Source organism: Eschscholzia californica, unplaced genomic scaffold (genome assembly GCF_041429995.1).
Source record: "Eschscholzia californica isolate CP2 unplaced genomic scaffold, dmEscCali1.0.p SCAF_6, whole genome shotgun sequence".
In the NCBI taxonomy this organism is placed as follows: domain Eukaryota; kingdom Viridiplantae; phylum Streptophyta; class Magnoliopsida; order Ranunculales; family Papaveraceae; genus Eschscholzia; species Eschscholzia californica.
Window position 1 is genome coordinate 18,141,732 of NW_028238483.1, and position 15,179 is coordinate 18,156,910.

The window sequence follows — 15,179 nt, forward strand, 5'->3', positions numbered from 1 at the left end:
CTTATATCACAAAAGAGATGCAAAATTTTCATATCAGAAGCTGTAAAAATGATAAATACATGAAGAATACTTAAAACATTACCTTACAAAAACTGCGGGTAATTTTGTCATAAATTCCACTTGTCAAAGCTTTCACTCCATACAACAATGTTAAAGGGCTGCAACCTACAACCAATTTCTTGTGTTATTCTTTTTTTTTCAACTTTCAATCATCCCCGTTCAGTTCAATTAGTCAATAAATAGTAAGATTACCAGACATTGATGTTTGGCCAGTAGAACAACGTAACAAAAAGACATATATTCACACAAATATAGTTTTATTCAACTATATTTTGTATCTATTACATAATTATGGGATACATATCTAACGAATTATAAAATGAAGAAAGAAATATCAAACATTACAACATGGATCGTTAGAATGTGTTGATAGCTAATATAACTAATTCTATAGAGAGAACGCCATCTAAATACCAAAAATTCAAGTACGCACCACAACCGCAATCCATAAATTGCGAGAATCCGGAAGTGCTTCATAACGCAATTTTCTTCATTGATGTTACGAATCACCTAGATTAACACTTAAAATTCAAATAAGTTAAGCACGAGTTTAGCTTACTTTCCAAAACAATAATAGCGTATTTGGAAGCTAATTTAAATGTATGAATCTAACAAGGCATAAGGAAACTTAGTTTAAAGAGTCTACAATAACCTTCAAACAATTATAAAATACACGACACTCCTTCTCTTTTAAGGTTCCGTGATGCGCCACCTAAAAGGAAAGATCAAAAACTTATTTAAATTTATTTATACTAATATAAGTGTACACTCAGGCTTGATTTCATTAACTTATTACCCTAATAAGTATGCAAGGAAAATAATATGGCTCTTTTTCTTGAGCAAATTCCGGGTAAAACAGGACCTGCATTTGTTAAAACGAAACCCGAGACTTCAACCCTAAAACAAAGTAAAGCCTTACCTACAAAATAATTCATGTTCTTTCTTCACAACCTACAACACATAGAGTTCATTAGTCAAATATGATATGCATGAACAACTACTAAACCCTAATAAAAAGAATCCTTACTTAGAAGATAGTTTCAGAAGATGAAAGACAGTAACGCTGCAACCTATGTGTCTTCTTCTCCCTCGTTACTATTTTCAGAAGATCGACATCATCAATTGCCGATGCCTAATACCCATGAGTACAACGATTAGAGGTCAAAGAACCCTAAAAGCAGAATCGCACGTAAGCAGATCCAATGAGATAAAAATACTAAATTACAAACTCACCATTGTATACGAGCCCATAGAAAGAAGAAATAGCAAACCCTAGAATGGTTATTTATGCCTTTGTGTGATGATAATCCGCGAAGAAAATACCAACCGTATTGATGAAATAATGAAAGAATAAGAAATACCTGGTGATGGAAGAGCCGTTTGATTCTAATACCAAGCAACCAGCGTCCAGCTGTATTATATAATAGAGTAGTTTATAATCAACCTCTACACTAATATAGACATGAAAAAAACAAGTATTCATTTAGATTGATCTTTATGTACTATTTTTTTAACAAAAATATAAACCATTTAAATAGTATATGATGAAACAAAGAAATCAATTGTGGTACAAAATATAGTTATAAAATTTCAAATATACTTGGTTAAAGTTCCAAATCGAACCTAAAAAAGATTCTAACGAAATCAAGTAAAAAAATTAACTGAAAAACTGGTTCGATTTAGCCGAAAATGATCATCTAAATGTTTCCCTTTAAAATACCATGGCAATTGTGTCTATGACCAATTGAAACCTAGTCCCTTGGCAGTTCTGCTGCTATTTGTTCTCCTCCCAAAGGTGTAAACTGACCTGAATGCTTGTACCTTTATAATATATAGTTTATGGGATTTTTTCAAGTAAGGAAATTTATATATCAAGAATATTGCGAAAAAGATCACATAAGTATCAACTACCTAATGACAATTCATGGACTTCACAAGCAATTACGTACCTGAATGGACGAAACTTATGATGTCCAGATTCTCGAAAAAGAAGTGGCCCTTCATGGTTAACTGTGCATTCATGGAGATGGTTAAAGCACTTCGCAAGATATGTGCCTTGTTGGGCAGCAAACTAAAATGCCAAAAATATGCTCCTAAATTAGATAACTTTTGGGTATCAAAGATTATAATTAGAAGGGTTGGTTCGACGAAAATGACAGAGATTTGACCTGGGCAGTTGCAAGGAGACTCTTCATTTGTGAATCTCATGGGAAAATGCGAATTGAACTTTTTGTTACCCAAATCCTTCATATCACTTTCTTCGGAATCCTTTAACAAATCTGTAATATGATTTAGATGCTTACTCTTAAGATAATTTTCAACTTGGGGATACCTTACTAAATGTCTACACGGTAAGGTATCATTGTTGGTCCTTGTCAACAATACTAAATATCTTCAAAATGTCTTCCTATTTAACGAAAACAAACACATTATCATAATAACTCAATTGTAAAACTATATTTTTTAAAACTGATATACTTAACGAATTAACCAAAATTTGCACATACCATGACTTTACGTTGGTCGATCGTGGCACAGTCACTAAGTGCATAGACGTCCTTGCAGTCCTTTACATGGAGCCACTCATCGGTTGCTAAAGCCCGTCTATGGCCCTACATATGGAGAACCTGCAATTGTAACCGAGAGGAAAAATTATGAGTACCTCACTTTAGAACATCTAGATAGTCTCGAGTTCATTGACAGACACGACCAATTTGTTGCATGAAATCCCTTATAAAAGGAGGGAGGCGAATACCATTTGATCATACAACCATCCCATATTGCATAGGGGGAATTTCTTCATTCGATTTATTCTTAAGAGAAAATAGCCTCATCTGAGACACCAATGACACGATTTTCTGTTAACACTGTTATCTTGTGGACTTTAGCTCAACAAGCGAACTTATGCTTCCATCGAAATCACAAAACCAAATAGGTAAGAGTTCGAATGGCTTATTATGATGCTAAAATAGTTAGAAGACCTCTAATTCGAACCTAAAAAAGATGATAGCTAAAAAGATTACCAAAGTGAGAGAACCCGAAAATTCTATCCTTTTTACTGATATCAAAATGGACACTCTAAATAGGGAACCCATTTGAACCTTATTTATAAAAACATATTTACAACATGAAGAACCCAACAACCCATTAAACCCTATTTATGAAAATCATACTTATAAAATCCGCGAAGGAAATACCATATAGACAACCGTGTTGATGACAAATTTTAGAACATCTAGATAGTCTCAAGTTCATTAACAAACATGACAAATTTGTTTCATTAAATCCCTTATAACATAAGGGATGCGGATACCAGTTGATCATACAACCATCCCATATGTCAGAGGAGAAATCTCTTCGTTCGATTTATTCTTAAGAGAAAATAGCCTCATCAGAGACACCAATAACACGATATCCTGTTAACACTTCGATGCCATCTTGTTGACTTTAGCTGAGCAAGCAAACTTATGCTTCCATCGAAATTACAAACCAAATAGGTAAGCATTCGAATGGATGATTATGATGCTTAAATAGTTAGAAAACCTCTAAATCGAACCTAAAAAAGATGGTAGCTAAAAAGATTACGAAAGTGAGAGGCCCTGAAATTTCTAGTCTTTTTACAACATATTTACAACATCAAGAACCCAACAACCCATTAAACCCTATTTATGAAAATCATATTTATAAAATCGGATAACCCGTAAATCTCTTTCATCTAAAGAATAAATGATATGATAAACAGAACCAACTCAATCATTAAAATAGGTAATACTGAAAATATTCAAGGACATCGTAATTCAAAAACTATAACATTCAAAAAAGAAAACGCATACATTAATAGAATCAACATAAATTGAAAATGAGATCTCCATCAGTATGAGGTTAAGAATTTTTTAATTAAATATGAAATCTTAATGAGCCAAATTAAAAGAAAGCAGTATGAGGTTAAGAAACGATTTGAAACTCTTCCAGATATATCTCATCAGTCCCTTATTAAATATTATTAACAAATCAAAAGAAAGCAGAAGAAGTATACCTGATATGCTTTCGGTGACTGATCAGCAGCCTCTTTCCTGAAACCTATCAATGATATAACCTTGTTGCAGTCGTAGTGAGAGAGCGACTTCAGCCAAATTAGGCTCAGAAATTTTGGTACCCCTAATACCGAAATATTCTAACCAAACTAAATCAAAACCCTAACCCTGGGAGTAATGGGAGAGAAATAGAATTGTACCAAGAGCGAAGACAGAAAATGATATGAAGAGATGGACAAGTGAAGCTAACCTATTTAGATAAGAGAGAAAGCCACTATTCCCGCGAAAAAGAAAAGAAAAATAAGAATCACGAGGGAAATGAACCGTTGAATGCATCTGTTACGAGTGAGGGGGTAACAAAGTGTTTGATTGATGCATTATCGGAATCCGTTGGATTTCATTCGAGTTGGAAGATTGAAGGGGTAAATTTATTTTGTCCTTATCACATTATGTATGTCCTAATCAAATTATATTTGTCCTAGTCAGATTTTATGTAATTATGATGTCCTAGTCATATTGACCTCATTTGTGTATAACTTTTACTTGTCTCGCATATGTGATGACTGGAATAAAACAAATACAACTCGGACACAAATGCGATAATATCTAACGTTTGAAAAGAAATTCAAATCTCAAGCGTGAACTCCAACCTTCATGTGGTTGAGAAATCTGATACATTTCTTCGTCCAATAAGTTTAAATTACAAATTTGGAAAAAGTAAATGATAAAAATAAAATACAAACCTTAGCTTCTTTGTGTCTACAATCATATACATGTTATGAATAAAATACTGAAGATCCCAATATGACCTTATTGAATCAGTTTCTGTTTTATCCTTATTACTAAGTCTATTTTTAGTTGTAGACCATGAAATTGATCTTAAAGGTCTCAAGGTAAAATTGAAAACCCTTTTGAACATCTCGTACAAAATTTTATATGATATGTGACTTGAGAAGGAGAAAAAAAATTCAAATATCGGATGATTATCTACCTATTACTGCAACTACAAATGCTATTATTCATGCTTTAATGAAGCATATCCATTAACAATCTATTTTACCGTACTTAAAAGAGAAATTTTGTTTAAAAACCTTCCGATCTCCTTTTTATGCATGTTTTTCTACAGTGTCCTTAATACATATGCATGTTTTTTCCCATGATAAAGTTGTGGGTGTTTTGGGGCTTAAATTTTTTTCCAAACCCTTTCAATCTCCTTTTTATGTTTTTTAGTTAGTTTTATTTTTTTCTATTAACGACAAGGAAATGAAACGTAAAGAAGAAAACCAGTAGTTAAGACATGCACTTACTATTCCTTTCTTAGTGATCCTTCGGATGGGCTTCCTGCAAGTGAAGAAGCAGCAGCTGCTGCAACAACACGTACCCTGGGAATAAACATAAAGAAGACTTACTATTTTAAACAACTACAAGTTCACTACTGAAGAGAATGAGAAAAATTCTTATGCAACCATTCGTCCATTGTGAATTTGTCACGATGGTAAAATAAACCATCTTTAGTCCGATTACCTTTTGTGTAGGTCAACATATTCATCCCTCTCATCTACAATTTCTTCCTGCATCAGTATAAAACCATATTAATATCATGTGTAAGACAATAGTTCGAACAAAATTAATATATATTATATACATATATATATATATGTGTGTGTATATATATATATATATATATATATATATATATATCCAAGCAGATATAAGTGTTATGATTGTTAATGAGTACAGCGGTTAATTTATTGTATAATCCTGTCCCAAGTATGCTAAAGTCTACCAAGCCTTTCAGAGATATCCAGAATAAAGTGATTGTAATGATTGATAGCAATGCATTTAACTTTTTTCTCGGCAATTTTGTGTTGCAGAATACTCCTCTAAAGAGCTTAACATTATCTTGAAAAAAAACGACTGGTTTGTTGAATATTCCAGATCGAAGAACATGCATGCATGAGAGGAGAGAACCATGGAATTTAGGAACTGGAGTACCATGTTCATTACCTGCAGAAGTTCTTAAAATACATCTTCCAAGGTGATGATACCAATCACTTTTCCATCTTCAATATCTTCCGCATATACATTTGTTCCATCTCTTTGTTGGAATGAAACCAGGACATTTGTTTAGATTGGACTTGAAAGTTTTTGAATGTGGATGGCAACTGACTCTGTGTTTTTATCCTGCAAGGTAAAAGCTCAAATTCAAACTTATAATATGATTATCAGAAGCTTTAAAAAAAATAACCTTCCGTCTTTTCAAATTTCACTTATATATATAATGAAATTAGTTGAAAGAAAACAATTTTAAGAAAAATGGTTGCATGTGCATTAACTTTTTAGGAACATGTCGATTTTAATCTGTGAACCATGTATTTAATAGATCTAATTTAAAGGGTTAAATGATGGATTCAACTACAAACAATGACGAAAGTAGAAGTAACTGAGAACCACAACGTGAGGGAGTACAATTAGAGCAAAGAGTGGAACTGAGATAACAGATTCTTAATATTTAATAAATAAAAAGCGGGCGGCCAGATATAGAGATAAATATAGTTTGGGACAAAAATAATTGGTTGGATGTATTATTTTGATGAGCACGTACGACGGTCTAATGCATTCCGCTAGTATTCGTATATTACCTTTATGCATTTCTAGATTATTTTAATTCCCCTTGACATAATCAACATTATACACACTTTGGAAATCTTCAATATGTGATTTGAATTCTAAAAGATAGATTACCCATGGTTATGTAGAGAAGGCCATAAGTTTTGCAGCGTCCATAGCCATGACAGAGGACTCCACAACTAAAGCAGCAACAGAGCATGGTTGGCACATTCTTTTGCTCAAGATTATTCTATCCAAACAATTAGTGTTGCTATGAACTGCATCAAAATTGAGTCCTTCTTGAAATACTTCTTCAAGGGGGGTGTATTTTTGGGAAAGAGAAACCTAGATAATTTATACCACGAAAAAAAGTAGTTGGGATAACCACTAATGAAGAGTAGGAACCAAAGTTAGCATCTATAGTAGTAAGAAAGAAACAATCAAAAGCTTTCAACAAACTGCGAATCATCAAAATAAAATTATTTGAGAAAATGAAAAGAAACAACTGAGTAGCGATGATTTAACTCATAATGATCACAACCCAAATCACCAAATCTAGACAGAGCGACATATCACGCAACTTTGGACTTCTTTAGAAGAAGATGCCTTTCTGCCAGGGTCAGAACTGTTAGGGACCATCATCATCTTTTGGTCTATACATATACCATAAATATATATATGTAAATAGAGATTGATAGAAAACTAAGAATAAAAATCTCATTATCATTTATCATTAATTATGTTCATCCGGAGAAAACAAAAAGAAGGTAAACTTAGTTAGACTAAAACAATAAATTTCTAACCTAAAATTGTGATTTGTGAACTATAATTATAACACTTAAAATCAATCAAGCGTAACAAGTTTCAACTTTATGAATTGCTTGATAGAAAGTTTTTTTTTCCTTCCTTCAAAACAGATGAGATCATTATCCCATTTGCACTCCAAAAGGCATATTATAGATAAGATGGAAAAGAGTGGGCACTTGACAAAGATAAAATAATGGGTTGAATTGGCCCATAAACATCCAATGACTTTAGCTACGGTATTTCCTAGATTTTGCCTGATATAAGCATTACTAATTTTTCAAAGATTTGTGTTATTGTCAACAAAACAAAGTAGTCATCATACTCGAAGGTCAACCAACCAAAATCGACAAATATAGATCATGGAATTCACGCGGCAAATAAAATTATTAGAAATGTCAAAGAAAGACTTGTGATGTACGAAAGTACATTTTATAGACTGATATAATGCCTACTAAAGAAGTACAATATTAGACCTCTATTGTCGTGATACGGTTATATCGGTTTGGTTGTTATTTACCTGTAACAGATTTGTCGGTATAGTGCACCTCACATGTATGCTCATCGAACACCACATTTTCCAGTACTGCAAATAGAAAGATTTGGTATAAACAAACCAATGTTTGAAGAAAAAATTGTATGAAGAAAAAGACAAAGGAGGTTAATTACCAGTTCCAAACTTAATGACATTCCAGATAACTGATTCTTTCTCCCTTGAAAGATCAATGCACTTGGCATAACAACCACCCTCGATGTTCTAAACACCATTCTCGCTCCAACAATGTTCATCATCTCCAATTAAATACCTAGCTATTATGATCTGTCGACAATGTTGTCTTCCCGGTACCTATTCAAATTTCATGTTTCTATAGATGGTTAAAACAGGACATACTAAAAGGACTCCATAAGGGCGACAATAAAAATGTTCAAGTTTACCCGACAAACCAAAAAAGAGACCGACATCACCGCCTTTCCCCATATTACAACCAGAGTGCAAGGAGAGAATTTGACGCTTAGGCATTAGATAGTGCATAACGCCGAATAGACCTTTCTTTATTTCACCAGCATATTGAATTCCAAGAATGACGATCTCTCTCCTAGCAAGATTAAGGTCTACGCTGGTCGAGGGCATCATGTAATGGGTGTGACGGTTACACAGGAACTGCCCGTGTTGTACATGGTGAAATCCGGTGTAACGAAATTATTTCTTCAGGGATAGAAGAAATAATTGTAATTGAGAAAAGAAAAAATGTTTTACCTTGTTCAATGAATTTAAATAATGAACAACTCTTTCTCTGTTCCCCATGAAGGTGTGCTCGTTGTGTTGACCAAAAACTACACCTGGGCCCTCGACGATAAAATGCCCATCGGGACGTCAAACCCAACCCGGCTCGTTTGTCTTTGTTTGGGCCCAGCCCAGAAGTCTCTTAATGGGTACTCGTCAACTAGACCCTAAAACTCGTGTCAAGGCCCAATCACGTGCAAAGAGTTCCCACGTGCACAAAGCCCCACACGCCCGAATCTCCACACGTCTGGCGCTCGACACGTCTGTATCTCCACGTACCACGTGTAAGAGATTATTTAATGAAGAGATACTCCACATGTCAAATATATCCATAATGACAAAGATATCTGACTTGGTCAACGTAACCTCAGAGACAATTATCCCCCATCAATGACATGCATAACATGGTAACGTCTCACATAAATGTGAGACCATGCGCATGCACAATCAGAGTAGTCGCCAGAGAACATGCACAACCGTTGTGCATGTACAGCCAGCGTACACGTCACCATATCCCAGGAATCATGACGTGCATTTACTCCGTAACGGTCAGCCTTTACTCCTCCCAACGGATCACTCCTCAAGCCTATATAAAGAGGAGCACTTTCATTTCTCAGACATCGAATACAGAGCAAAGTAACTCATACAACTTCTTCTTCTCCACTCGCTCTCTGTTCTTCGATTATTCTCGAGACGTTTGCATACAAGTTCACCTGGTTCTGGTCCTCGACTCTACTAGACGCCTCAAGGGTGTTAAAACTTATCTTTGCTCGACGCTTCCTGCTCGACGCTTCCGGCTCGACGCTTCCTGCTCGACGCTTCCTGCTCGACGCCTCCGGCCCGACGCTTCCTGCTCGACGCTTCCTGCTCGACGCTTCCGGCTCGACGCTTCCTGCTCGACGCTTCCAGACGTCTTCGAGGAGATCACGACCTTCTTCTTGCTCGACGCTACTGGTAACATCTACTCTCGTACTTCTGATCATTTCACTCCCGTAGATTCGAACTCCGGTTATTCTACGAGCCTAGCCACTCTCCGATAATACATCAACGGTTATACCCTCGGCTATTCCTTTATTATTCATTGTAATATTTTGCTGACTTGACCGTCGGAGGGCCCTTGGCGGGCACCATCCCGGTGTCCCCCCAAGCCTTCACGGGTTTGTTTGTGTCTGTTCACCTTCTTTTGCAGGTTTCTTTCACACGTTGCTGTTGCCCATCAATCAATAACTCGACGTTTGGAATTCCAGAAGACGTTTCAGCTACCGACCTTCTGACTTCCGACCCGTAGACTTCTCACCGTCTACAGTTTGGCGCCCACCGTGGGGCCTCGGCAACTAACAACGAAGACAATCAGCCAAATGGAAGAGAACATGACATCTGCTCCTCTTGACGTTTCTGCTCAACTTGCTCTACTTAACGCCCAAATGCGAGAGAACGCTGAACGTGTCAAGGCGTTAGAGGAAGAAAATCAACTGGTCAGAGCAGAGAACCAGTTACTCCAAGAAAAAATTACGGAAATTTCTATGACGACTCCAGGGGGCTCCAGAATTCGCACCTCAACAAATGTTAGACCATCTTCTACAAACATAGAAGGAGCAGGCCCCTCGAGTCAAGAAGTTCCTGTAACAGCTGGAGGATCGACTCCAGTCCCTACCGCTACTCCTGTCACACCATTACGTGTCTCCCAGCACACGCATCAAACTCTTCCAACTACTACCCCCTTTTACTCTTCTCTCCCATATACTTTACCTATTGTGTATCCTATGACAAACGGATCAACTCAGGTTAATGTGTCTTCTGATTCACTTCCGTTTGCGTTTACAGGTACTCCTCTAGAACAGGCAATGGCAAAGAAATTGGCAGAGATGGAAGCATTGATTACGCGTATTCCAGGAATGCCCACTCCTTTCAAAAAGAGTCTTCCTCACAGTTACGCTGACTCGCCCTTCGTCGATGCTATTGCGTTGGTGGAGATGCCAAAGAAGTTTTCTTTCCCGAACATGAAGATGTATGATGGTACATCTGACCCAGATGACCACATTGCCTCTTACAAACAGAGGATGTTCACAGCAGCTATTCCAAGAGACCTACGTGAAGCCTGCATGTGCAAAAGTTTTGGGTCTAGTCTCATTGGACCAGCATTGCAGTGGTACACAAACCTCCCAAATAACTCGATTGCGTCGTTTGCCCAGTTGACGGACACTTTTGTCGAACAATTCGCCAGCAGCAAAAAGTTGGAAAAACTTTCTGGTGACTTGTACCGAGTCCACCAAAGAAGAGGAGAACCACTACGTGACTACGTGGGAAGATTTAACAGGGAGAAAGTATCTATCCCTTATTGTAACCAGGAAACTGCTGTAGACGCCTTCAGAAAAGGTCTTCTACCAGATGGAGAACTTTACAAAGAACTCACAAAGTTCAACTGCACTACGATGGAAGACGTGTTGGCAAGGGCGTGGGTAGAAATTCGTTGGGAAGAAGACGAAGCCCACCGGAACAGGTCATACTCGTATGAAGGAAGAAACAGTGATCGACGTTCTAGACAGTCCGACAGAAGGACCGATCGTCGACATGCAGAACCATATCCAACATCCAGAGGACCCCTGTCCCGAGAGAACAGGAAACCATTCAACACCCCCTCTGGACGTCCAAGTGATAAGAATCAAGCGCCTGTTCGCTCCAAACTTCCGGAATACAATCTCAACATTGAACCTGTCGAAGTAGTCGCTGTAATGAAAGGAATGGGCAATGTAGTAAGATGGCCCGCCAAGACAAAAACTCCTAGTGATAAGAGAGACAATACCAAGTGGTGTGAGTTCCACGCTGACCACGGGCACATGACCACTGATTGCATAGCCCTGCGACTAGAAGTAGCTGAACTCTTGAAGAGAGGTCACCTCACTGACCTATTGACAGATAAAGGGAAAAATACTATAGCCCAAAGAGATGTTCATCCAAAGGAACCAGAGGAACCAACTCCAACAAAAACATGTTTGGTTATCACAGGAGGATCAGAAGTAAGCGGAGTCAGTCATTCAGCCGCCAAAAGAAGTGCACGTGATTGGGCCTTGACACGAGTTTTAGGGTCTAGTTGACGAGTACCCATTAAGAGACTTCTGGGCTGGGCCCAAACAAAGACAAACGAGCCGGGTTGGGTTTGACGTCCCGATGGGCATTTTATCGTCGAGGGCCCAGGTGTAGTTTTTGGTCAACACACTCGTCCATTTCAATGTCGGGTGAGCCTCCTAAGAGATAAATATATGGATCAGATTAGTATCTAGACCAAAGCGCAATGAGTATGGTCTTGTTTCTGGCAGATACTAAACCAAAAAAAACAACTACAAAAGCAAAAAAAAGAAATTAAAAAGGGAATGACAAAACATTTGACTTCAAACCTCTAAGAGACATTCTCTCAAACAGTTAGTGTCTATATAAAGTTTAGTGGTAAAAATCGAATCAACCTGCAGGATTTTAATACCTTGAGACATAAATTCAAGTTCAAGATCTGTTGTTTACCTGGGAAATGAGAATAGAAAAAACTTATCAGTTTGCTTGTAAATAATCAAATCTTTGACAACCGCAAACAATGAAATCAAATAAACATAAAAAGTAAGCAAATTAGATTCAATTCCAAACAGATTAATTAAAAAAACTCTCTAATTTGAACTACAGATTCATGATAGTTTTTATCAAATAAGCATATAAATCAGAGTTAAGGAACTCAAGGATTGTTAGGCCTAATTGATTGAGCCTTTAAAGACTTCGATTTCTACAAACAAAATCCAAACCTATCTTAGGAAGTGTTCGAACTACATGAAAAATCAACGCCATCAAAACTCACGGAACTCTTTGATTTCATAGATAATTCGAAAGATAATAGTTAAAAAAAACCTAGACCAGAAACAAATCACATTGAAAATGATGAGATAAATAACCATCTTACCTTCAAATTTGGGAAAGACGTGAGAGAGAAGCGACAGAGAGAGGGCAACTGAAGATGATGAGAAGCTATTACCTTGAGTTTGTTTGAGAGAGAAACAAAAGAATAAAGTTGTAGAGAGGGAAAACGGAAGGTCGTTATCAGAGATAATTGAGAATAGTAAGTGAAGGGACATGGAAGAATGGACGGACAGATTCAGTCTTGGAGAAGAAGATGGATGGCTGGATTTGTTTTTTTATATAGTGGTTGTCCTACTTGGCTGGAAAATGTATTAATTTTATCCTAGTCACATTCATTTACATAAATTTTGTCCTAGTCACAAGGATCTGTTTTGTCCTAGTCACATTGCCAAGTCACATTCATTTACATAAATTTTGTCCTACTCACAAGGATATGTTTTGTATAATAGATATATATAATATGTTCATTTTAAGGTGAACTCTTCTATTATATATGCCTCACAATACGTACTAATATTCGGTCTTACTGTAGTTCGACGCCGAAAAGTTTGAGTGAGTGTCATTTTTTGGGTCATAGGTATTTATGATTTCGGTGATGTCTTATGTAAACTAAACATTACAATCTTTTCATAATTCGAATGCACAATGATTTAGTTCTTGTATTCTTCTATGTAATTCAAATAGATTAGTTTGCGTATATCAATCAAATTTAGTTAAACTTGGTCGATATTATGTTATTAGAGTCTAAAATTTCTGTTATGAGAATAGTGTTTGTAATTAAATCGAAGCTTACCAATTCTTCATCCAAAAGTTTTGATGGTTTTGACAACTTCAAGAGACAAGCCACCAACTAGCTTCAATGTAATGAGTATCCTCAAATCTGAAGTTTATTTTTACAATTTTAAATTTTATAATGTGTAGCTTGAAAACAACAGGGAGTATTTTGAAAGACAGAGTTGTTGTTAATAACTTAACGGAATACAAGGAAAAAGCCTTATACTTCAAAAGTGAAAAACTGGCTCTGCCATTAGGGCTATTGGTGCACCAAATAAGGTCAAAGAAAAACTTAAGGGCTTGTGGTGATTTCCATAATAATATGAAGTTTCCATCACAAAAATATTATTAGGTTCAGATAGTTTGTGTTCTTGAGGGCTAATTGGTGATAGACAATTGATTTTAGTTTCATAATTTTTTTTTTAATGTAGGTATAGCTTTATTTTCCATCAAACTATAATTGTCTTTATAATTTAGACATTTTACATGCAAATAAAATAAACAAGAAGATTTCAGGTTTACAACATCGAAGTCAGACCTAACTGCAACAAAATAGGGAATTAACTAATTATGTAGTTAATGTTAATTAATTAATTTAATTATAATTGGTTTCATCTAGAGTTTATCGTTTAATGCTAACTCGATATTTGTGTTGTTATTAGGTATACAAGGATTCAATGCTTGATCCATTTAGTCGCTGAAGACTCTTGAACTTCATTTACAAGTAAACCTTTCTGTTTTCTGGCTTGCCTTGTGTGATTCCAATAATGTGAGAATGACTTAATAGCGGTTGCACATAGCTTCTAAGATACATCAAGATTATATTTTTTTCTCAAATGTAATATAGTCACACTATAAATTTGAAAATAGAAATTCATCGTGCCGGAGGCACGGGCTATGTCTAGTCTATATAATAAAACAAAAAGGATTTGTGCTGACTGGGACCAGGCCCGTGTGGTGGGGAGTGCGGGCCGTGCGCCCGCACTGGGCCCCCCACCACAAGGGGCCCATCTTTTTCTTCTCTCTCCTGTAGCGTTAGCTAAGTAATTTTCACGTTCATTTGTAATCACAAAAGCTCCGACAGCTTAACTGGTTTGCTGTCTAAATGGGAGTGTAAGTGATCCTGGTTCAAGTCCCCCATGATGCAATTTTTTTCCTTCTTTTTTCGACTTTATTTTCTTAAGAGATATGCCAATACTTCGAGTTAGTTTGAATTTCTTCAAGAAATATTTTAATAGTAGGGCAATTTGACATAGTATATGCAATTAGTTTAGGCATTACAATTCATAAATATTAGTAAGTCCCACACCGAACAACTTTTTTTCTTAAGATCTAGGCCAATAGTTTGAGTTTCTTCTACAAATTTTTTAATAGATAGCTGAAAATCCGACATAGTATTTGCATTTGCTTTAGACATTATGATCAAATATTTAAATCTTATCATTTTCAAACAAATAATATCAGAAGATACAAGTCAAAACGCAAATATAGATCAGATCTTATTGAGAAGAGGAAAACATACTCAAAAAACCTTACCAAAGAATAAAGACAGGAAGGAGGAGAAAGAAACGATGGGGTGGGAGGAGATGAGGACGAATATTTTTTGTTACACAAAAAAATTTGTCCCTTCGAAAAATATACCTTGAGAGATTTTTTTGTTTTCCAACATTTTATGGAAAGCTATTAATCAATGAACCTATATAAGAAAAAAT

The 15,179-nt window shown here is 36.1% G+C and overlaps 1 protein-coding gene across 4 annotated transcripts; it reads right to left on the bottom strand.

The window, feature by feature from the left end:
- Positions 1-283: 283 nt before the first annotated feature.
- On the bottom strand, positions 284-6,973 carry LOC147532139 (uncharacterized). Of its 4 annotated transcripts, none has more exons than XM_086651098.1 (12): positions 6,840-6,973; positions 6,102-6,278; positions 5,402-5,665; positions 4,097-4,140; positions 2,568-2,687; positions 2,229-2,452; positions 2,010-2,153; positions 1,422-1,471; positions 1,088-1,231; positions 857-1,011; positions 713-772; positions 284-581 (listed from the first exon to the last, which is right to left on the bottom strand). In XM_086651098.1, the coding sequence occupies exons 6-9, from the start codon at positions 2,308-2,310 to the stop codon at positions 1,193-1,195; spliced, it is 315 nt and encodes a 104-aa protein (XP_086507224.1). In that variant the 5' UTR covers positions 2,311-2,452; positions 2,568-2,687; positions 4,097-4,140; positions 5,402-5,665; positions 6,102-6,278; positions 6,840-6,973; the 3' UTR covers positions 284-581; positions 713-772; positions 857-1,011; positions 1,088-1,192. The 4 variants fall into 4 exon arrangements, with proteins under 4 accessions (XP_086507224.1, XP_086507225.1, XP_086507223.1 ...); XM_086651099.1 differs by having other exon boundaries at positions 857-922; positions 4,097-4,156; XM_086651097.1 differs by having other exon boundaries at positions 857-922; positions 4,097-5,665.
- Positions 6,974-15,179: the final 8,206 nt, after the last annotated feature.